The sequence below is a fragment of the Colobus angolensis genome, unplaced genomic scaffold (assembly GCF_000951035.1).
Source record: "Colobus angolensis palliatus isolate OR3802 unplaced genomic scaffold, Cang.pa_1.0 Scaffold164, whole genome shotgun sequence".
Classification (NCBI taxonomy): Eukaryota; Metazoa; Chordata; class Mammalia; order Primates; family Cercopithecidae; genus Colobus; species Colobus angolensis.
The window spans coordinates 2,163,979-2,187,547 of NW_012114755.1; the positions used below are offsets into that span (position 1 = coordinate 2,163,979).

Here is a 23,569-nt window from a genome sequence, read left to right on the forward strand (position 1 = left end):
GTATCTAATAGTGAAGTGGGGCTAGAAGTCAGAATGCAATGCATGGAAGAGAGGTGTAGATTGGAAAAAGCTTTGAGTGTGGACCACTTGTTTAGAAAGTTTGGTCATAAAAGAAAATTAAGAAATAAGACAGGGAAGGAGCCACAGTATCATCTGGAGGTTTCTTTGAGGAAAGGACAGGGGTACCTGTGGCTTCATGATGGTAAAGAAAAGAGAATCAATGGAGAGGAACTAACCCAAGGTGATGAAGATGTGAGTATACCATTGTCCTGAGGAACCCCTTGAGATGGGGAGGGGAGGTTTTGCAGGGACAGAAATAGAGACAGACATCTGTCTCGTTTACCTATAATTCAGTTTGTTTTATTCACATGTCATACACCTAGCAGCAAAACACCTTTCCAAATCTCTGCCTCTGGTGTAAAGAGCCCAGCTGCCCAAGAGGCAGCTGAGTCCTAAGTCTTGGTGCTGATCTGGAGCGTCAGATGTGTGCTGTAGTGCACGCCACTTAGCCTCAGTTTTCTCATTAGTGAAATGGGGTTAACAGTAATACCTACTTCCTAGTGTTGCTGTTTACTGCACAGCTGCTGGTCTGGGGGCAGTGTCTCTGGTATGTTTTGAGTCTGGGCCATATGACCAATGATGTCACAATGCCCTAATAGATTTCATCTTCTCCACTAGGGAGCTGTGGATCCTTTGGAGCCAAGGACTCGAACAGACATGCGAGACCTCTATCAACTGAAGGTTTCGTGAGCACACTCCTTTGCCAAGATCTTGGTGAATAGTCTTTCACTGTGCAGTTGTATCTTAGAAATTGTTTTATGTTTGATCATGATTGTGCTTGGCTGGATGTTTTTTGTTGGACTTGCATGTTACATGGGCACATTTCCAGAGTCGATGGTAAGTAATGGCTCTGCCTGTCAATCCCTGGTGGTCATCCTGGTGCTGGCTCATCTTCCTATCTGGGTTTTCTGACCAAATGGGAAAGATAATTGAGGTCTCGCCACTAATTGGAAGTCAGAATGTGATGGGAACAAAGTTAGTGTCCCAGGCTACCAGGCTACTTCCCATCCCACTAGGGATATCCCTTTTTGTTTTGTTTTGTTTTTGAGATGGAGTTTCACTCTTGTTGCCCAGGCTGGAGTGCAATGGCGCAATCTCGGCTCACCACAACCTCCGCCTCCCGGGTTCAAGCGATTCTTCTGCCTCACTCTCCCGAGTACCTGGGATTACAGGTATGCACTACCACACCTGGCTAATTTTGTGTTTTTATTAGAAATGTGGTTTCTCCATGTTGGTCAGGCTGGTCTCAAAGTGCCAACCTCAGGTGATCCACCCACCTTGGCCTCCCAAAGTGCTGGGATTACAGGCGTGAGCCACAATGCCTGGCTGGGGACATACTTTTTTTTTTGAGATGGAGTCTTGCTCTGTTGCCCAGGCTGGAGTGCAGTGGCATGATCTCGGCTCACTGCAAGCTCCGCCTCCTGGGTTCCTGCCTCAGCCTCCCGAGTAGCTGGGACTACAGGCGCCACCACCATGCCCAGCTAATTTTTTGTATTTTTAGTAGAGACGGGGTTTCACCTTGTTAGCCAGGATGGTCTCGATATCCTGACCTCGTGATCTGCCCTCCTTGGCCTCCCAAAGTGCTGGGATTACCAGTGTGAGCCACTGCGCCAGGCCGGGACATCCTTTTCAGTCTTTCTTTTTTTCCCCCTCTCTTGCATATATAGCTGCACTTGTTTCAAAGCACTATGGAATTTGCTAGGGGTCTGCTGGAGACCATATTTGACTTGTGGGTTTCAGGCCAAGTGGGTCAGTGGTTGTTGGTAGGAAGGGGGACAGTAGGGATTGGTGGGGACTTTTAGTAGCCCTTCTAGTCCCACACAGAGGCGGTTACCCTCTGGGCCAGTGAGTAGAACCATCTCTGCCCTCAAGTTTTCTTTCTGATTCAGCCTCCAACTCTGAAGTGGCAGGAAAGGTGGCCTGTTCAGGAGAGCAAGACACAACTGAAGAGGCAGGCTTTAGATGAAGATCTGCCGCAGTAAGTGGGTGGTCAGGTCTGGTGAGCTGGATTCCTCCCTTTCCAAAGTACTTGGTAGAACCCTGAAATCTCAGTGGAGAGTGTTTATTTCTCTGGAAAATATAATAAACTGTGGAAGGGGAAATGATTTGGTGAGTACAGCTAAGGACAGCAGGCCAAAGTTGTCTATTAATAACCATGTCTCATAGGTGTTGTTTTGAAGACTGTTCCCATCTATTATTTTTCTTCTCACAACACTGTAATATATTATACTATTAATAGCATTCTTTTTTTTTTTTTTTTTCCTGAGACAGGTCTTGCTCTGTCACCCAGACTGGAGTGAGGTGCAGGCAGTCTTCCCACCTCAGCTTCCTGAGTAGCTGATCCTCAGGGCACATGCCACCATGCCTGGCTTTTTTTTTTTTTTTTGACGGAGTCTCGCTCTGTCACCCAGGCTGGAGTGCAGTGCCACGATCTCAGCTCACTGCAAACTCCGCCTCCTGGGTTCTCCGCCATTCTCCTGCCTCAGCCTCCCGAGTAGCTGGGACTGCAGGCGCCCTGGCTAATTTTTTAAAAACATTTTTGTAGAGAAAGGGTCTCACTATGTTGCCCAGGCTGGTCTTGAACTCCAGGACTCAAGTGATCCTCCTGCCTTGGCCTCCCAGAGTGCTGGGATTGCAGGCATGAGCCACCATGCCTTGCCAGGACCAGCATTTTTAATATCCCTTTTGGCAGATCCTGAAACTGGAGTTAACATTGAACTTGAGTTTAGGTCCTAACTTTGCGACTTACTAGCTATGTGACCTTGGGAAAGTTTAATTACTTTCTTTGAACCTCAGTTTCAAAGTTTCTTCTATACAACAGGAGATATCTGAATATCTTGCTATTTTTGTGACAATTATATTTGGGAATTAATGTAAAGCATTTAATGCAAAGCTCAAAAATTAGTATTTAGTAAAATACTAACTTAACAACAAGCAAATAATGAACCAGTCAACAAAGATTAACTGGTGATAGTGACCTCAATTATTTACCTGAGGCCACACACAGTAGCTCTTTGGTAAAGGTGGGATGCGAGCACAGATCTCTGTCTCTGGACTTAATAGCCTCCCATACTCATTCCACTAGACCAACCTGCCTACAGAAAACACTAATGGCAGTATCCTTTTTAGCAGACCATCTCCTGGGTTTCTTACATTTCACCCCATTTCATTCAGACCTGATTTTTTTTCAGAGCTGTTCCTATTGTTAGAGAAACTTAACTCGGAGAGTTTTAATAATATACTGATTACAGAAGCAGAAGGTTTTTTGGAAGCTGCTCCAGAAATTAGGGGTGTTCAGCCCCAGCCCCAGGTAGAGTAACAGCAGGACACGATGGCTGGGGTTTTTTTAATCTCCATCTGCCCCAGGACTTCTGTGAACGCATTAGCCCAAAGCAGTCAGAACTTTGTGGCAGTCCTGACCAGACCACTTAAACTATTCTGTGCCTCAGTTTCTCCAGCTGCAAAATGAGTAAAACAGCCCATCTCCCTTCTCTTTCCTTCTCAGGAAAATTGTAAATAGGCTCATCCTACATGATGGAGAGTTTAACTGTACCATTTTATAAAATGCAAGATTTCTTTTTTGAACAGCGTAACAATAGCATATGAAGTTATTTGCTCATGGCATACCTAGCCAGCTAATTCTCTTAATGAACCCAGGCTTTTTTTCTTTTGCATAGCACCTGATTGCACAAAGCCAATAGTTAAACATTTTGGCAGGTGACAAGTTAATGAGTATGATGCCAGCTAGGTCCAAATCACAGACATACCAGAGCACAGGGCCATTTTGATAAATTTTCTTTAACCCAACACATCTAGCATCCTGGCCAACCATCCCATAGGTGCTCATGTTGACTGGATTGCCGAGGTTACAGGAGCTGATGTCATAATTGGTGTCTGAGCTCTGCCCCACTAAATGGCCATGAGGAGCCACTTCAATTCAGATTAGGCCACAAAGCTCCTTAGTGAGGAGCTGCCATGCTGGGCCATCCACCATCTGGTGTCTAACAAAGACAGCCCAATTCCTAGGACTCAGGAATAGAACACTGCACCTTCCAGAAGCACTTGTTTCTTCTTGGGCACACCACTAGCTGAGAAAGAAGCCTCGCGATGATTGTTATCTTATGGATGCTTCTCATTGCAGGAACCATGTGGAAGGGATATAAATATCCCCCAGGAGGGGTAAGTGTACCTTCAACTTTGTTCTCTATTCCTACTTTGAAATGTATTCCTGCCCCCAGAAACAAACTAAGCATGAAAATCCAACTCTAGTAACATTAGAAACAAATACTTTTATTATGTTTTTAAAGTTACTGTAGCGGTTGGGAGAGTTCCCATTTTGTTTCACGTGATAGCGGTTGGGAGAGTTCCCATTTTGTTTCACATAATCTTTAAGGCCCAGAGTCAAAGCTTTCTAGGTTGGGAGGCCTTGTTTCTGTTGTGCTAATGGACATTTTGTATGCCCAGTCTTCGATGCCATTTCCTAAGGATCAGTCCACTTTAGAAATCCAAACTTCTGTCTTCCACAAGTAAACACTAGTCTGTAAAAGGGATCTGGTGGCAGATGTCTCTTTCCTCTCTCCTCCTGTTAGACCTTGGAATTTCTGTCTTTTCTCTGCCTCTTGTCAGCTCCCCAGTGCTAAGCTCCCCTTGCATCCAGGGTCAGAGGCATTAGGTGAGACAGAATTGGAGGTAGCCTCCCCTGCCAGTCCTTGCCTGGGAGGCCAAATGCCTCAGGCCCACACCAGAAACCACTAGGCCCACATGACACACTTCCTTTTCTCCCCACAGACCCCAGTGGAAGTAAGCAAGGATGATCCTGGTGAAGTAATGCAGCTCTGAAGCTCACCTGACCAGCTGTACAGTTCCTGTTGTTGGTTTTGCATAAAGTAATTGCACATTATTTTGTCATATTTTATGTTAAGAAGTTACTGCACTTTTTAAGATGCATGAAGGCTTGGTATTCTGTTAGCTTGTAACAGGGAGACAGAGGGTGGGGAAGTAGTTGAGTGAATGGGAGACAATTGGGTCCTTCTGCTACATGGTCTCTAAGACTGGCATTAAGATACGTAGTTCAGCCCAGCACGATGGCTCACGCGTGTAATCGCAGCACTTTGAGAGGCCAAGGCAGGTGGATCATCTAGGGCCAGGAGTTCAAGAGCAGCCTGGCCAACATGGTGAAACCCCATCTTTACTAAAAATACAAAAAATTAGCTAGGGCGTGGTGTGCTGGCACATGTCTGTAGTCCCAGCTACTCGGGAGGCAGCAGTTGCAGTGAGCTGAGATTGGGCCACTGCACTCGAGCCTGGGCAACAGAGAGACTCAGTCTCAAAAGAAAAAAAAAAAAGAACCCTAAGCTTATACCATGTGGAGTAAGGACCTCATTTTTAATATTAGGGTTAGATACTAAAGTACAATTATCCTAATCCTTAAAAAAACCTTCCGAAGCTATCAGCCTCATCTTACAAAATGGCAAAAATGAAGTTGAGGGACATATGTATCTTGCCAACACACACAGCCCTGGGCTGCAGAGTCAAGATTAAGATCCAGGCCTTCTGCCTTCATATTTTCATGTGCCAAGGAAAAGAGCCAGATAAGACTGTGGGATATCCAAGATCTTGCTGTTTAAATGTTCCCCTCACCTGAATACCCAAGAAGTTAGGCTGGGCGTGGTGGCTCACACCTGTAATCCCAGCACTTTGGGAGGCCGAGGCAGGCATATTACTTGAGGTCAGGAGTTCAAGACCTGCCTGGCCAACATGGTGAAACCCCATCTCTACTAAAAATACAAAAATTTGCCAGGTGTGGTGGCAGGCACCTGTAATCCCAGCTACTTGGGAGGCTGAGACAGGAGAATTGTTTGAACCCGGGAGGCTGAGGTTACGGTGAGCCGAGATTGCGCCACTGCACTCCAGCCTGGGTGACAAAGCAAGACCTTGTCTCAAAAAAAAAAAAAAAAGAAAAAAGAAAACCCAGGAAGTTGCCTGCTAATTCTTTTTCATGACTACTGAAAAGATGGGAGCCTGAGACAGACCTAACAGGAGTAAATACTTTAAAAACAAATTGTATGGAACTGTACCCATTCTGAGGATGACTGATACAGTTCCAATATTCTAAAGAAGTATACCTTTTCCAACAAAGCAGATCTTTTGTTTACATAGAAAACATTTTTTTATTTTGGAAGTTTGCTTAACTATTTGTAAGTGGCTCTTTGCAATGAATGGATTACCTTTTTTTAATGGAAAGAAAATAAATTCAAAATCTATAAGTAAAACTTTAGTAATTTCTGACTCTAGGTTTCTAGCATCTTCTATTTCTTATGTGATTTAGACTCAACACTTTCCAGTGAGTTAAGTACTTACATCCTCTGGCTATATAGCTGTGCCCATTTGCCTCATAATACACTTTTTTTGAGACAGTCTTTCTGTCACCCAGGATAGAGTGCGGAGGTGCAATCTTGGCTCACTGCAACCCCCACCTCCCAGGTTCAAGTGATTCTCATGCCTCAGCCCCCTGAATAGCAGGGATTACAACGCACACCACATTTTTGTATTTTTAGTAGAGACGGGGTTTTGCCATGTTGACCAGGCTGGTCTCAAACTCCCAGCCTCAAGTGATCCACCTGCTTCTACCTCCCAAAGTGCTGCGATTACAGGTATGAGCCACTGTGCCCAGCCTGCCTCATGTGCATTTCTAAGGACTCCTCTTCTCAGCCATCTCAAGCTGTTTTTATCGTAAGAGACAGGACCCGGCTCATTTTGACAAGAGGAACCATATACCCAGCTGTGTCCTCCCTCTATTTGAGTAAACTTCCAAAACTTGAGCCACTAAAATAGATTCCATTCCTCTGACCACCTAACAGTTCTCCTAACATGGATGTCAGAGAGCAGAACAGTTCTTTAAGCTGGTAGGGGGAGAGAAGCACTATCATGTTAGAGCAGACATGAATGTGTAAGGGAGAATAAGCAGAGGAGTGTGTGCAAGAGGCAAACCCTGTCTCTGAAGTATGACGAGTATACCGAGGTTTCTAGCTGGAAAAATGTTCAGGGTGATGAGTTAAAGAATATCTCAAAGTTTTAATCAATAAATGCAAACCAGCAAAAATATCAGTAAAATATTTTTAATGCCTACAATTTCTTATATACATAAATTGCAAAACTTTCACCTGTATATGCAAAAGTATATTCTCTTGCAGGTCAACAGCACCAGAAAACAAGCTAAGCTACCTAAAAATTTTTTTAACTTGATTTGTCCATTATGTAAAAGACAGGATGGATTTAATAACTCCAAAGAAATCTCTATCTCACTCTTAATCATACACTAAATGTCTGAATATTTAATCACATCCACTCAGAAAATAAATAGTAGTCTAATATATTCAATACATTGAAAATAAAAAAACCAGTCTCTCTTCATATATTTTTTCTCTTTCCAAACATGTTTTGGTCTCCTGCTATATCTCAGAAATTTACTAATAGCTGCTTTTAAGTTACAAAATACAAAACAACAATTTATTTCTTAGAGAAAATCTTGGGGATTACATTAAAAATGAAAATTTGAGTTCCCACATCCTTCTTTTTTTTGAGACGGAGTCTCACTCTGTCACCCAAGCTGGAGTGCAGTGGCACTATCTTGGTTCACTGCAACCTCCGCTTCCTGGGTTCAAGCGATTCTCTTGCCTCAGCCTCCCCAGTAGCTGGGATTACAGGTGCGTGCCACCACACCCGGCTAATTTTTAAATTTTTAGTAGAGACGGGGTCTCACCATGTTGGCCAGGCTGGTCTCGAACTCCTGGTCTCCAGTGATCCACCCACCTCGGCCTCCCAAAGTGCTGGGATTACAGGCTTGAGCCACCAGGTGCCCGGCCAGACTTACTTTTTTGTTAATGGTCTTTGAACCTTTTCACGGCACACATGTAAGGCTGCCTGTGACATGTGGTACCCTGGCCTCCAACTGGACATAACTGCATTTATAGTTTAGAGAAAATACAAAGTTCTGAAAGTAGCCTTAAAAGAAGTGCTCTTTGCTTTGACATAGCAATATCAAAAGCAAGTGGGACTGTGCAATCAGAGCCATGAGTTTTATGAAAACTACTTTCACATCGTTTGTTAGAAAATGCCACACCCATCATCATGTAACATTATTACAATCATGAAATATTACTACATACATTCGTGATTAACATTACCCAAAAGGCACATCTTCAAATGTTGAATTAAGAAAATCCAAAAATCAAAACAGTAGAGAATACATTAAAAATCAAGCATTTAATTTGTAAACCTTAATGAAATAACAGCCTACTCCAGTTTCTTCAAAGGTTTGTGAGCTTTTTATAAGAGTGGTCAGGAAGTGCAGAAGAACAACATGGAAGACAGGATTTGGAAACAAGTCCAAAATTTAAAAGACTTAACCTTTTTTTTTTCTTTTAAATGAGCCACAGAAGTGCTCTTTTATAATGTTGATGCAAATCAACATTTATATTACAGAAATGCACTCAGAAGTAACAGACACACAAGGTTAAAACCTGATTCTTCCCACTAAGTTCTGGAAATTTATTCTAATATAATGGTGCCTTTCTGTACAAAGAACTGTACCATATCATAAATTTACTACTAGTAAACTTTAAGCTACCAGAAATCTTTCAGCTGTGACAAGCACTTGATTGTAATGACAGATTTCAGAGTCTGAATATTGAAAAATATATATATCCAATACAAAATTTTTGAAGGGGGAATAAAAGCACATAAATGGCAGCAGAGGAACTGGTGTTCTAAGCCTGTTTTATTACATGGGACATCACACTACCCTTAATTTCACTGAAGGTATCTGAGATGGGTGAGATAAAATCAATAGGATTTTCTACTACCATTGTAGCAGTTCTATATGTAGTTACAAAGGGTGTCATTCCTAGTGATGATGACACCTTTCATGGGATTCAACTTAAAAATTAAATCCTTGCACTTTCAAAGTTTGAAACTCAATTCAAAATGAGTCAGTCATAAAAGCCTGGCTCATATGGTCCCATTAAGGGAGGCTAACAATGGTAATCTATAATACCCAAACTTGAAGAATAAAGACTTTATGGATAAAAAGGAATAAACCAAAACATTTGGGCCATTGAAGTATAAGGGCCTGTTGTAGGACAATCCCTCCTACTTCCTAATCTCCCCTATACAATGGCTTAAGATATAGCCAGAATGTTTATTGTAGAACGTTTATTATTCCTACAAGCTTATGTCTCACTTCCCCCAAGCCTCCGCACTTGCAAATGCTCTCTAGCATCATATCTCATTTTCTGTTGCTGACAGTTCTTGAGACTTGGCTTCCTTCCAGCCTGATCCTAAGTCAGCCTGACTGGAACTGCTTGGACTTGAAGCTTAAGGGATATTAAGTCTATATTTATGACTTTAAAAAGGGTGAAAATGAGTTTCCACAGCTCAGTAAAATAACGGTAACAAGGAACATCCCTTCCTACCTGGGGAAAAAAAATCTCTTCACAGTGCATAGTTTGAAATCAAAGTGCAATATGGGCAAAAAGAGAAGGTGGTGCTCTCGATACCATAAATTTAGTTTTTGGTTTTCTGCCATTAACATTTGCTAACAAATTCAAGCTAAAAAATGAAGTCATTAATGTCACGAGGTACAGGGGCACCTTGGGATTTCAAAATATTTTTATGATGGGGGAGGGGAGGAGGGGGGAGCCTCACATGTTACTTCCTTATTTTATAAACTATTACTCTTTCAAATCTAATGTTTGAATAAAATATTTTTTCTTCAATATAAAAATGAACTTTTTTAGATAAAAATCAATCAGCACAGTGACCTTGTCTATCTTACACTAAAGCCAACATAACAGTAAATCTGAAAGGAAAATTTAGAAAACAATATTATACTGTTATAACCTGTATTTTAACTTGAAAATTTTTTCATTAATTCTAGCCACCTAAATTAATAAGTAAGAATGCTCAGCATCCAATCCATGAATACAGAATTTATTCTACTTTGTACTTCAAAGTCACAGGATGACATCCATATGATAGTTATAAATTCTACTCTACATTTTCAAGTTCTCAATCCATAGATTAGGGCAAGTCACTTTATTGCTGGCAACATTCATGGAAGGTCCAGGTTTCTCATAAAAAGACTAAGTTTGATTGGGAGCAGGGCAGTGCCCTACTCACAGATCAGCAGAATTATAGAAATCAAGAGACAACCTTTTTTTTCCTTTCAAAGTAGCAAAGGAACAATAAAAGATTGGCTGACTGGTGACTGGCCCCACATAAGAGTGCATAGCTCATCAGGATCAAGGCTGGCATCTGTGAACAGTTAACTTCATAAGAGCACATGTGGGCATTATATCATCTGCATTACAGATTTCACCCTGGAAAATATCTGAAAATATTTTATGCTCAAATGACAGCCTGCAAATGACAGTATGCATTCCTTCTCCTTGAGTACCCAAGTATAAATCTAAAATGATAAGGGGACGTCTTCAGTCTGAAGGCAGGAAATCCTTGCAGCAGAGCAGCTCTACAATTTCACAAAAATAAAAGCAGCAGCTAACGCCTCTTCAGCTTCTTGGCCCTTCGACGTTGCATTTCTTCTTCTTCACGTCTCATTTCCTCTAAGTCCTCTTGCATACCTAGTCTTAAGCTGCCAAAGAATTTTTAAAGGGTATTTGTTAATATACATGAGATGATCGCTTTCCTTAAAAAGAATGAAATTTCCAACTGGGAGCTCATGGATTGTGCTGATGCTCTCAAAATGCTTCAAGGCTTTACCACTGAAAACAAACTAGCAGGGATATTTTTTTTACCAGGGGTCACAGACCCAAATTGTAGTGGGAAAAAGAACTCACACACCACAAAACCCTTAGTATTTCCATTAAAATAATAAAATATAAGTTTATCTCAATAGCTTTTAAAAATAAACAGCAAGAAGCATTTATTCATTAACATTCTATTCTTGTTCTCTTCCAACACTTTAGTTTGAAATTTTATGGGCAAGAGGGAGAAAAAGATTTAGTATTCTGGCTTGAGGCTGAGGTGAATTATTTACCTATAATAACATTATGGCTGGGCACGGTGGCTCACGCCTGTAATCCCAGCACTTTGGGAGGCCGAGCCAGGTGGATCACCTGAGGTCAGGAGTTTGAGACCAGCCTGGCCAACATATAGTGAAACCCTGTCTCTACTAAAAACTACAAATATTAGCTGGGCGTGGTAGTGCACAACTATAGTCCCAGCTACTTGGGAAGCTGAGGCAGAAGAACTGCTTGAACCCGGGAGGCGGGGGTTGCAGTGAGCCGCAATCATGCCACCGCACTCCAGCCTCGGCGACAGAGTCTTAGACCCCATCTCTTAAACAAAACAAAACAAAACAAAAAAACCACTATAAACAAAGTAATTACTTTTTACCCCAGTGGAGAAATTATCATTAGCTTACTATCAGATAGCCAAACAGAAATCAGAGGAAATATAATATACCTATATCCCTGAGGCCAGCAATGTTACAGGTTACCAAGATTGAGATGTGTCTGATGCAGAAAGAAAAGCAAGAATTTGCTACAACAGGATTAGGGAAAGCATTTACTGTGTATCCACACATGTGAGGCACTACACTAGGCACCTTGTACACGTCTTAATCCTCATAATACTTAAATGAGTAAAACAGTATATTCTCATTTTACAGAAGAAAATAGGTGGGGCATGGTGGCTCACATTTATAATCCCAACACTTTGGGAGGCTAAGGCAGGAGGATTGCTTGAGCCCAGGACTTTGGGACCAGCCTGGATAACAAAGCAAGACCCCATCTCTTAAAAACAAACAAAAAAACCAGTGACGGTCCAGTGCAGTGGCTCATGCCTGTAATCCCAGCACTGCGGGAGGCTGAGATGGGAGGATCACTTCAGGCCAAGAGTCTGAGACTAGCCTGGTCAACACAGTGAGACCCCATCTCTGTTAAAAAACAAAAAAACAAAAACCAGTGAAAAAACAGAACTGTTAAGGAATTTGTCTAAGGCCCTACAGCTAGTAAACAGGATTGGAATCCAGAATTCTCTGGCCCAAAGCCCCAGTTCCCAATGGTGCAACTGTAGCAATAAGCAGAAAGGAATTTTTAGGACATTTTTGCACAAGTGTGTTAAATTTTATGCTTACCTCTTTGCTTCTTCCTTCTGCTGCTCTTTCCAACTACTTTCCATGTAACGTAAGGCATAATCACTTTCATCTTTGTATCTGACAAAAGGAAATCAAAATGATAAAAAGAGAAAACTTCAATTTTCAAAAGGAACTACGTCCTCTCATTTAAAAAATCAGTATCTCCTTTAAAACTAAATCAAGCACACATTTAGAATTACTCCTTGCTTGGCATCGAGTGAGGGGAGTGGAGGATGGATAGAGGTAGGTTTCTGAAGTAAAGACAAGTTTTAGATAAGCCCTTATTACCCTCAGAGGGCAACTATTCTGAAGCTAATGTGCATGAAGGTACCAATCCTCCAGTGCTTCCTCAACTCACTCACCTACATTTACTTGATAATTTATATTAAAATTTGAAAGCACAGTATATATGAAAATTATTTTACATATAATAATCTAATTTGAGCTTCATGACCATCATGAGGTGGGGAAAGACTTTAGACCAGAGGAAACTGAAGCAGATAGGTTAACGGACCAAGAACATACAGCTTGTTCTTTCAAGAGCCAATCTACTTCTACTACACTAAGCTGCTTCAGTCTCACTAAATATATATCTTGTAACAATTTAAAAGGGTTATTTTTTGTTCCTCATGCAAATAACTACAGAAACTATTTTGAATTAAATATAAAATATTTAGTGCTAAAAGAGTACATTTATTTAAAATAACAATCACACAAGGGTTCCTAATTAAGAATTATATTCAGTGCCTCTACTATTTGTTTATTACCCCATGACATGAATTATTTAAAATAAGAAAAGGATGTCATAGTTATCTGAATCTTCTTTAGTCTTACTTTTTTCGGTCATAACCAAAAATTTCTCTAATGTGCTTGGATATTTCTTCCTGAGGCTCTCCTTCATCTTCGATAAAATCTTCCATTTCAGAGTCGTATTCATCATCATCATCATCATCTTCCTCTTCATATTCTCGCTGCCTTTTGTAACCAGTAGGGAAGGGAAGCCTTTGAGGACCTAAGAAACCATAAAGAATATTACAACTTAAAATGGTTCCAATGCAGTTCTATGTAAACTGAAATTGTGAGTCATCATTAAGATGGTATCCTTAAAAACCAAAGCAAGCAGGTTGACCCTTAGCACGGAGTCATCATCCTTGCTGTGTCATGGTATCCAGGAGGAACAGCACTCTGTTCTCCTGTTTTATCCCAGGGCTTACCAGAAATGTCTTGTTCCATTTTCTAGCTTAGTAGTGCCAATATTTCTGAATTTATAAGATCAGTAAAATTTCTTTTTTTTTTTTTTTGAGACAGAGTTTCACTCGTTGCCTAGGCTGGAGTGCAATGGTGCAATCTCGGCTCACTGCAACCTCTGCCTTCCAGGTTCAAGCAGTTCCAGTTCTCCTGCCTCAGCCTCCCGAGTAGCTGGGATTACAGGCATGTGCCACCATGCCTGGCTAATTTTGTATTTTGAGTAGAGATGGGGTTTCTCCATGTTGGTCAGGCTGGTCTCAAACTCCCAACCTCAGGTGATCTGCCTGCCTTGGCCTCCCAAAGTGCTGGGATTACAGGCGTGAGCCACTGCACCTGGCCAAGATCAGCAAAATTTCTAAAAATAATACAGTTTACAAACCTCCACAGAATCATTAACTTTTGCCAAGTAAAGACCAAAAGTAGCAGCTACCATCTACTATAATCACAATTTCATTTAAAAATTTAAAGTTGAATGAAGTATGAATGATTCTTAGGATTATTATTCAAACTGAGTAAGTTTGACTGTAGGAAAAACTCACTACATCATCCTTATTTTTGTCATTCTGCCAAAAGACTGATAAAAACTTTGCATTTTTTTAATCAAATGCTTTGATTAAGACAGGCATTGATCAACAGCCCAGCATCTGGGAACAACTACTTTCTAGTTTTTGATTACAGACACTTCTTTTGTTCTTCTACGGTTGTTATAATATGCATGGCTTGTCTCCCTAGCTTAGTTTCTCAACCTTAGCTCCATGACATTTCGGACCAGATAATTCTTTGTTGTCAGGGGGCTATCCCCTGCACTGTTTGTCAGCAGCATCCCTGTCCTCTATTCAGTAGATGCCAGTAGCATCCCCCATAGCCCCAGTTGTGACGATTGCCAAAAGTCCCCTGGAGGGCAAAACTGCCCTTGTTAAGAATCAATGGTCTAGCTTAACTAGGAAATTTAAAACAAGTAATTCAGTCATTGGTTCCTTTTTATATCTCCATGGAGCCTTTTATATACTCCAAGTAATTCAATCATTGGTTCCTTTTTATATCTCCAAGTGCTTTCATAAATGCCTATTAGCATAAAGCAAGTATGACCTAGCAGCTAGCAGGTGCCACTAATGATCACATACCTTGGGACAGTAGATTCCTGAAGGATCAGTGCTTAGGACCTTGATACTAACCATTATAACAGGCAGAAACACAAGTACAATCTAAAAACAGTTCCTGGCACATAATGGGTGCCCAAGAAATATCTGCTGAATAAGCTTCCAATTACACTCTGATCCTTGAAGACAAGTCTCTTTAGTCCTCAGGAAAAAGTAGATTAATTCATCCATTGTAGCATACATATATAAGTCACGTACATTCACCCTGAATGTTCACAAATCACAAAGCTAAATTTATCACACTTGGAGACATTTCAAGGGTGAACAGAGAGATCCTAGACAAGTCTCTTTCTAAAGACCTTTCCAAGCCATGATCATTAAAGGAACTCTCAGCAGGGCTTAGTGACTCATGCCTATAATCCCAGCAGTTTGGGAAGCTGAGGAAGGCAGATCTCTGAGCCCAGGAGTTAGAAACGAGTATAGGTAACATATTGAGACCCCATCTCTATAAAAAATAAAAAGTTAGCCAGGCATGGTGGCACATGCCTATAGTCCCAGCTACTTGGGAAGCTAAGGTGGGAGAACTGCTTGGGCCTGTGATTGACCCTGTCTCAAAAACAAAACAAAACAAAACAAAAGGAACTCTCAACCACAGGACAGATAAAACATCATGATTCTATCAAAACTACAGTACATTAAAGGACAGCACATGAGGGGTTCACAGGGTCCCTGATAATATAAAAACTCTTTCCAATTTCCTAATGCCAAATATATACTCTTTAGGGTGAGGGGAAATTTTACCTTGGGCAGATCTGTAGCCAGATAGGGGAGGCTTCATTCCATTCATCTGTCCATTGCTGGACCGGCTAATGATATTCTTGGAAGAAATTGTTTCGGAGACAACAGTGCACTTAGGCTTTATCGTGGGACCTGAGCTACTAACTGTTCGCCCAGGTCTCAAGCTGCTCACTGGTCTTCCTGGGACTGAACTACTGACAGTCCGTCCAGCTGGAACTGAGCCACTTACGGATCTCCCAGGGCCATTGACAGACCGCCCAGGGGGGCCTGAGCCACTCACTGGTTGTCGAAGTTCATGTGGACTGCTCACAGGTCGGCCAGGGCCACGAGAGCTGCCCAAGGGTCTTGCAGAACTACCTGAACCACTGATGGGTTGCCCAGGGCCACTTGAGCTGCTTGCAGGTTGTCCAGGGCCACATGTACCACTGACTGTCCGCCTAGAGGGATTTGAGTCATTGTTTGGCTTCTTGGACCCACTGATTGATCGCTCAGGTCCTGAGCTGGAGCTGCCATTCTGGCGCTTAGGCACAGGGCCAGAACTAACTGTGGGTCGAGCAACTCCTGTGCTGGGCTGCCCAAGGGCTGAGCTAGAGCTGCTGCCTGGCTGCCTCACACCTGGACTCTTAGCCTTATTGTGTGGGGTGACCATGGGCCCAGGCCTGGAATGGCTAGGATGGGATGGAGATTTTTTGGCTTTGTGCTCAATAGCAGATTTCTGAGTCCTGCTAGCAGGAGTCTTTGGGACATTTGGTGAAGAGGTGCTGGAATAAGACTTTCCAGCTCCATTGAAAACAGGTCTGTCGTGGCCCTCACGAAGTGAGGGTTGGGAGCTATTGCCAGATCCTGCCTTGATCCTCTCTCCTGGCATGGATTTGGATGAAGACAAAGCAAGGTGTTTCTCATTGGCCATGCTGGGTCTTGATTTCTTCTCAGCATGAGGAAGGGGCATTCCTTTGGAAGAAGGATGCCTGTCTCCAGAACCTTTGCTTAGTTTTGTGCCCACACTTTCTTTCTGAGAGGGTGCCTTTTTGGACACAGTTGGAGGTAGTTTTCCATCTGTCTCAAGTTTTTTTCTCCGATGCTTTCGTTCAAGGAATTCTCGCTCCCTAAGTTCTTCTGCAGTCATAGGTCGCTCTTCTGATTTCTTCACTACCTTGATTTCCACTGGTTCAAACTGCTTTTTCTCAGCCAGCCTGAGTAAATCAGTGAAGTTCATAGGTGGTGGGGCACTTTTAAGGGGGACCTTTGGTTTGCTTTCAACTTTGGGAGGTTCTTGCTCTTCCTCATACTCCTGCTCTGACTCTGCGTGATTGTACTCAAGGAATTCATTCTCTTCTTCCATTTCATACTCTCGGTCGGTTCCTTGGCTGGTATGGCTTTCTGTTGCCTGCCTCTTCTTTGACTTTTCCTCAATAGGAATCCCATTGTAACCATGGAAATTATCCTTTGTCCTCTTGGCCATAGCTCTTGCTTTCTTGTCATGTTTGAGCTCAATTCGCTTTTTCACTAGTTCCTCTTTTCTCCTTTTCTCCTCTAAGGCTAAAAGGGACAAAACAAGAATATGTTATTATTTCGAGATCTCAAGATTGCTCAAGTGAAAATACAATGTTCAGGTTACAGTTTGAAGACATCTAGGAATCAAATGAGGAAGTCATTTGAACAAGTATCAAATGAGTCATCTTTACATAATGAGTGGGAGACATATGGGTTTTTCTATATGACTAAAGCAAGTGGGAGACTTAGTTTTCAGCTTTAAATATAGAAAATACTTCAAACCAAATACATTACCAATTTAAAAGAACATTAGTATCCCCACTTAGCAGTTGTTATTAATTACGATTCAATGAATACTTAAACATATTGAATCAGTTTCTTTGTATTTGCATGAAGTAGAACTATTTGAGATAAAGATGTTAAAACTTATCTCTAGTTTAGCCTTTTAGATAGCATTCTGTTAATAAAAATTAAAACGCAAAATGGGTAGAAACACTTTCAGAACCAAAGTTAAAGAATGGAGTTCTGATTGGGGACTTACTATGGCCAATTAGAAGACATGGCTACTAACCCCCAAAAATCTGTTACTTCAAGGGGAGAAAAAAAGAAAACGTTTATACAAATGATCAAGATAACATGTAAAGCCATGAATACAGTCAGTTAACCTGGACACACACACACACACACACACACACACACACACACACACACACCCTCCCAAATCTGTTGACCTGTTATGTTTTTATAAACAGCCACTGGTTTAGTACAAGCTAGATGTGATGATGGAAGACTTCAAAATTGAAAATAAGGCTATAGATACATACCTTTTCGTCTAAGCTCCTCTTCTTTCCTTTTAAGAAAAGCTTGTACAGCTGCTGATTGGACACCTTTAACTTTTGGGTCTTTTTTTGGAGGCCCCACTGCCAAACTATACCTTTTCTAAAAACAAAAACAGTAAAAGTTACAAGCAATTCAACTTTTAAAATACATTATTAGGTATAAGGCACTGTGCCAGGTAATAAGAGGTATAAATGTTAACTATGAAACCTATTCTGAATAACTGAGAGATCATATAACCCATAGTAAAGCTTAGCTACAAAATTTCAGACTAAATATTTATTATGTATGATGATTTTTGGGTACAAAGTTTCTATGTAATATCCCAAAATGATGCATAAATGAACAATTCACAGAAGCATTGTTTTCAGGCTATTTTCCAAAAAAGTACCTGGACTGGGTAACTAAATGAAATCACCACCTAGAAGAATCGATTATTTGTGTTTTAAAATTCTGATTTAGGCTGGGCTCAGGGGCTCACACCTGTAATCTCAACACTTTGGGAGGCCGAGGCAGGTGAATCATGAGGTCTGGAGTTCAAGATCAGCCTGGCCAACATGGTGAAACCCTATCTCTACTAAAAACACAAAAAATTAACTGGGCATAGTGGCAGGTGCCTGTAATCCCAGCTATTTGGGAGGTTGAGGCAGGAGAATTGCTTGTACCTGGGAGGCAGAGGTTGCAGTGAGCCAAGATCCTGCCACTGCACTCCAGCCCAGGTGACAGAGAAGACTCCATCTCAAAAAAAAAATTCTGATTTAGGCCAGGTGCAGTGGCTCACACCTATAATCCCAACACTTTGGGAGGCTGAGGCGGGCAGATTACCTGTGGTCAGGAGTTGGCAACCAGCCTGGCCAACATAGTGAAACTCCATCTCTACTAAAAATACAAAAATTAGCCGGGCATGGTGGCGCATGCCTATAATCCCAGCTGCTTAGGAGGCTGAGGCAGGACAATGGCTTTAACACAGGAGGCAGAAGTTGCAGTGAGCCAACATTGCACCACTGCACTCCAGGCTGGCAACAGAGCAAAACTCCGTCTCAATCAATCAATCAATCAATCAGTAAGTAAATGTATAAAATTCTGAGTTAAAAAATAGCCTGCCTTAGAATGAAGCATTTCGAAGTCCAACTCTTCAAACAAACAGAGAAAACTACTCCTCACAACTATTTTCTCTCCTGACTACTCCAGATGATTTTCTAGTAGGGACTCATAGCTACGTGTGTTATTTCGCCTAGAACGTGGAAACACTGAGGTTTTACTTTGACCACACACAAAGACTAGGGGCAAATCACAGTAAAAAAGCATTTCAAAAAATCTATGCAATAAATGCCCAATTCCCGGTAACCTTTAACTGTAGCTCTTATGTTCAGTAAATGTTAATTTGCCTCACAAACTTTTTCAGACAGGTTCCTATAACACCCCAAAAATGCTTACATTATCCTGGCACAGATGAAGCCTCTGGACCTCAGTTTTTATACAACTGCATCAAGAAAGTACTAAACTCAAGTAATATTAATTTGAACTACAAAAGGAAAAATATTTCCACTTTATAAGCACCTATTATGAGAGAAATATGATGAACATAGAGCTAAAATAAATTCAGACCAGGGATGAGTCACCTCTAGGACCATTCCAAATTAAATCCAGGAAATGAGATTTTTAAAGTATCCTCCTTTTTTTGTTTTGTTAGGCAGATGCATTCTCATCGAATGTACCTGTTGCTGTGGCTAGCAGAAAAAGAAACATGTCCAAGAACAAATTGAGACAACTTAGGAACCAAAAAACTATTCCCAAATATGTATGAAATTCTTGGAGGAAAACCAAAATATATGTGCTTACTCTACGGCTGCCATATACGACATATCTTGAAACAGGCTGGAAGTTCCGAGTAAATTAGTCTGCCAACGAAGCAGCTAGCCAAGGAAGCAGGCTCTAATCCAACCTGAAAATCTTGCATGATGGCAATGCTGAGAAGTGACATATCCCTAATAGAGAGAAATCCCAAGACAGCATCCAGATTTCTTTCCCAGTCACCTTGGCTAGGCCACAATGAGATCCTTTGAAGTCCATATCTTTGTAAATTTAATTTTAGACTCTTTCCATAGTGGATAGGGGCTCAATATTTAAAGGAGAAAAAGGAGAAGGAAAGGGAGAGGAGAAAGAGAATACTGCTAACCTAACTAGATATATATAAAATTGTCCTTGTTTACAAGAAAAGAACCACAAACACAGGTCTTAATCACAAGGAGCTTACATTTTCATTGTGGAAAGGGCACCATGAATATGATTCAAATTAAGACATCCAAAAACTTGTAAGCAGAAGCACACACTCACTCTACTCCATCCCATTAATGGATTTGGAAGCAGAGGAAGGTGGATTTTCTTTTCACCAACACTTAAGATTTTCCTGGCCAGTCGCAGTGGCTCATGTCCGTAATCCTAGCACTTTGGGAGGCTGAGGCGGGAGGATCGCTTGGGCTCAGGAGTTAAGAGCCCAGCCTGGGCAACATGGTGAGAACTCATCTCTTTAAAAAAAGGAAAAAAAGGCTGGGTGCAGTGGCTCACGCCTGTAATCCCAGAACTTTGGGAGGCTGAGGCAGGCGGATCACAAGGTCAGGAGATCGAGACCACCCTGGCCAACATGGTAAAACCCCATCTCTACAAAAAATACAAAAATTAGCTGGGCATGGTGGTGCCTGCGTGTAAACCCAGCTATTTGGGAGGCTGAAGCAGGAGAATCGCTTGAACCAGGGAGTCAGAGTCAGTGAGCCAAAATCATGCCACTGCACTCCAGCCTGGCGACAGAGCAAGACTCCGTCTCAATAAACAAAAAACAAAAATTTCCTGTCCCTGTCCATTATATAGCTCATAGAGTTATAAAGCCCCATACAAATCAAAGCCCCATACAAGGTTTTCCCCAAGAAAAACGCAAATACGCATATTAGCGTTACTTATTTAAAATAGGACTGGTTTGCTGTCCAAATAACCCAGCACTGAGCACTATCTAACATGAATTTGGGATGGATATCTTTCGTCTTAACCTGGGACTGCAAGAGATAGAAAGTGGGATATGACAAACCAAAAAGCTGCTCTTAACTGAATACTGGTATCCAAAAGGGAAAACATCAGTGTCAATGGGACATAATTTAATGCAGTGTTTATAAGCAAGCTTCAGTCACTTCCATACTACCTTTATGATTTTTGCCTTTGTGGTATACTACCCCTACTATTACTTACTAATTTTAAAAAATATACAGAGTTCGCCAGGTGCGGTGGTTCATGCCTGTAATCCCAGCACTTTGGGAGGACAAGGAGGGCAGATCACTTAATGTCAGGAGTTCAAGACCAGCCTGGCCTCGAACTCTGGTGAAACCCCATCTCCACTAAAAGTACAAAAAGTAGCCAGACATGGTGGCTCATGCCTGTAGTCCCAGCTACTTGGGAGGCCAAGGCACAAGAATCACTTGAACCTGGGAGGCAGAAGTTGCAGTGAGCCAAGATCACGCCACTGCACTCCAGCCTGGACAACAGAGTGAGACTTGGTCTCAAAAAAAAAAAAAAAAAACCACAGACCTAACATCATGACCTATTATTATTACAGCTTTACCTCAGCAATAATATCCATAAAATGACTGACTTGAACAACTAGTTACATTTTTCCAATTCATATAAAAATACATACTATTAAGCCAGGTGTGGTGGCTCACGCCTGTAATCCCAGCACTTTGGGAGGCCGAGGCGGGCGGATCACGAGGTCAGGAGATCGAGACCATCCTGGCTAACATGGTGAAACCCCGTCTCTACTAAAAACACAAAAAAATTAGCCAGGCGTGGTGGCAGGCACCTGTAGTTCCAGCAATTGCTTGAACCCAGGAGGCAGAGGGTTGCAGTGAGCCGAGATTGCACCACTGCACTTTAGCCTGGGTGATTGTACTCCAGCCTGAGTGAGAAAAGCAAAACCCCATCTCAAAAAAAAAGAAACAAAACACTGACTTAGGGAACAAAAATACAGGAAAGGTAGAAAAGGAAGGTGGTGTTCAGGGACTCAGATTTGCTTTGAAAAGAATAACAAAGGCTACTTTTAGCTTTCTTTTTCAAAGTATACACCTATTCTCATCAATTTATATTTCAAATTCTGCCTTTTTAAACACCTCTAATCTTTAAGGATACTTAAGCTGGTCTCACATTTAACCCAACAACTTTGCAGTACTTGTTGTCCTGTCCTTATGATGCAGAAGAAATTCAATAAATCTATGCAACGTCTATTTTGTTGATCTTCTAAACAACTTAAAAAGCTAGCAGTAAGGCAAGGGTCAGCACTGCTTTAATGAGGCTTAATCTTGTTTATATGAACTGAGCCATAATCAATTAATTTCTTATATCCTCTGTAGCTTAAAAATGTACTCAGGCCAGGCATAGTGGCTCATACTTGTAATTCCAGCACTTTGGGAGGCTAATTCAAGAGGATTGCTTGAGCACAGGAGTTCAAGACCAGCCTGGGCAACATAGGGAGACCGTCTCTCCAAACAATTTAAAAATTAGCTGGGCACAGTGGGACACACCTGTGGTCCCAGCTACTCGGGAGGCTGAGGCAGGAGGATTGTCTCAGCCAGGGAGGTCGAGGCTGCAGTGAGCTGTGGTTGTGCTACTGCACTCCAGCCTGAGCAACAGAGTAAGACCCTATCTCAAAACAAAACAAAACAAAACAAAACAAAAAACCAAAAAAAACCTCAACAGCACAAATACCAGTAAGATATTAAAACACTCTTAGACAAAGTTTAGGTTCACAGCCTAAAAAAAAGACTGGGTCACTACAGATCATCTTTATATTTTTGGAAATATCTTTGAATGGCCGGGCACGGTGGCTCATGTCTGTAATCCCAAAACTTTGGGAGGCTGAGGTGAGAGGACGGATTGAGTCCAGGAGTTCGAAACTAGCCTGGGCAGCATACTGAGACCCCCATCTCTACAAAATATACAAAAATTAGCTGAACATTGTGATGCACACCTGTAGTCCCAGCTACATAGCTGATGTGGGAGGATGGCTTGAGCCCAGGAGGTAGAGGCTGCAGTGAGCCATGATTGTGCCACTGTACTCTAGCCTGGGTTACAGAGCAAGACTCTGTCTCAAAAAGAAAATCTTTGAGATGTAATTCATATATCACAAAATTCATCCATTGAATGTATACAATTAAATGGTTTTTGATATACAGCTGACCCTTAAACATGGTGCACGGGATGCCACCACCCTGTGCAGTAAGAAAAAATTCCGGCTGAGAGCGGTGGCTCATCCCTGTGATCCCTGCACTTTGGGAGGCCAAGGCGGGCGGATCACCTGAACTCAGGAGTTCAAGACTAGCCTGGCCAACATGATGAAACCCCATCTCTACTAAAAGCACAAAAAATTAGCTGGGCGTGATGGCGCGTACCTATAATCCCAGCTACTCAGGAGGCTGAGGCAGGAGAACTGCTTGAACCCAGGAGGTGGAGGTTGCAGTGAGCTGAGACCACGCCACTGTACTCCAGCCTGGGCAACAAGAGCAAAACTCCATCTCAATACCTTTTTCTTAATTGTTTTAAATATTTCTAGGCTATGTTCATCTGCAGGTTTTTTTAAGTTGTCACAAATTTTAAAAACACTTATTGGAAAAAAAATCCACGTATAAGCAGGTCCACACATTTCAAGCCTTTTTTTTTTTTTTTTTTTTTGAGACGGAGTCTTGCTCTGTCGCCCAGGGTGCAGTGGAGTGACACTGGCTCACTGCAACCTCAGCCTCCTGACTTTTCTTCGTGGCATCGATTATCTATTTCTAACAATTTTAGTATTTCTAATAGTAGGTCACAAAAATGACCACATTTCTTTGTCTATTGT

General features: G+C 41.7%; 1 protein-coding gene and 1 long non-coding RNA gene across 2 annotated transcripts in view; one reads left to right on the forward strand and one right to left on the reverse strand.

The window, feature by feature from the left end:
* Positions 1 to 686: 686 nt before the first annotated feature.
* Positions 687 to 4,960, forward strand: LOC105508592. Its single transcript, XR_001001297.1, has 4 exons — positions 687 to 897; positions 1,950 to 2,038; positions 4,202 to 4,239; positions 4,849 to 4,960. It is a non-coding gene; the product is annotated as an uncharacterized LOC105508592 (long non-coding RNA).
* A 2,202-nt stretch (positions 4,961 to 7,162) lies between these two features.
* The window catches only part of SPTY2D1 (SPT2, Suppressor of Ty, domain containing 1 (S. cerevisiae)), a 27,299-nt gene continuing 10,892 nt past the window's right edge, over positions 7,163 to 23,569 (reverse strand). The window contains exons 2-6 of the mRNA XM_011937470.1: positions 17,682 to 17,796; positions 15,367 to 16,902; positions 13,052 to 13,229; positions 12,218 to 12,295; positions 7,163 to 10,711 (exon numbers count right to left, since the gene is read on the reverse strand). Of these exons, the coding sequence (XP_011792860.1) occupies positions 10,618 to 10,711; positions 12,218 to 12,295; positions 13,052 to 13,229; positions 15,367 to 16,902; positions 17,682 to 17,796 (2,001 nt within the window). The 3' untranslated portion in view covers positions 7,163 to 10,617. The remainder of the gene's footprint in view (positions 10,712 to 12,217; positions 12,296 to 13,051; positions 13,230 to 15,366; positions 16,903 to 17,681; positions 17,797 to 23,569) is intronic.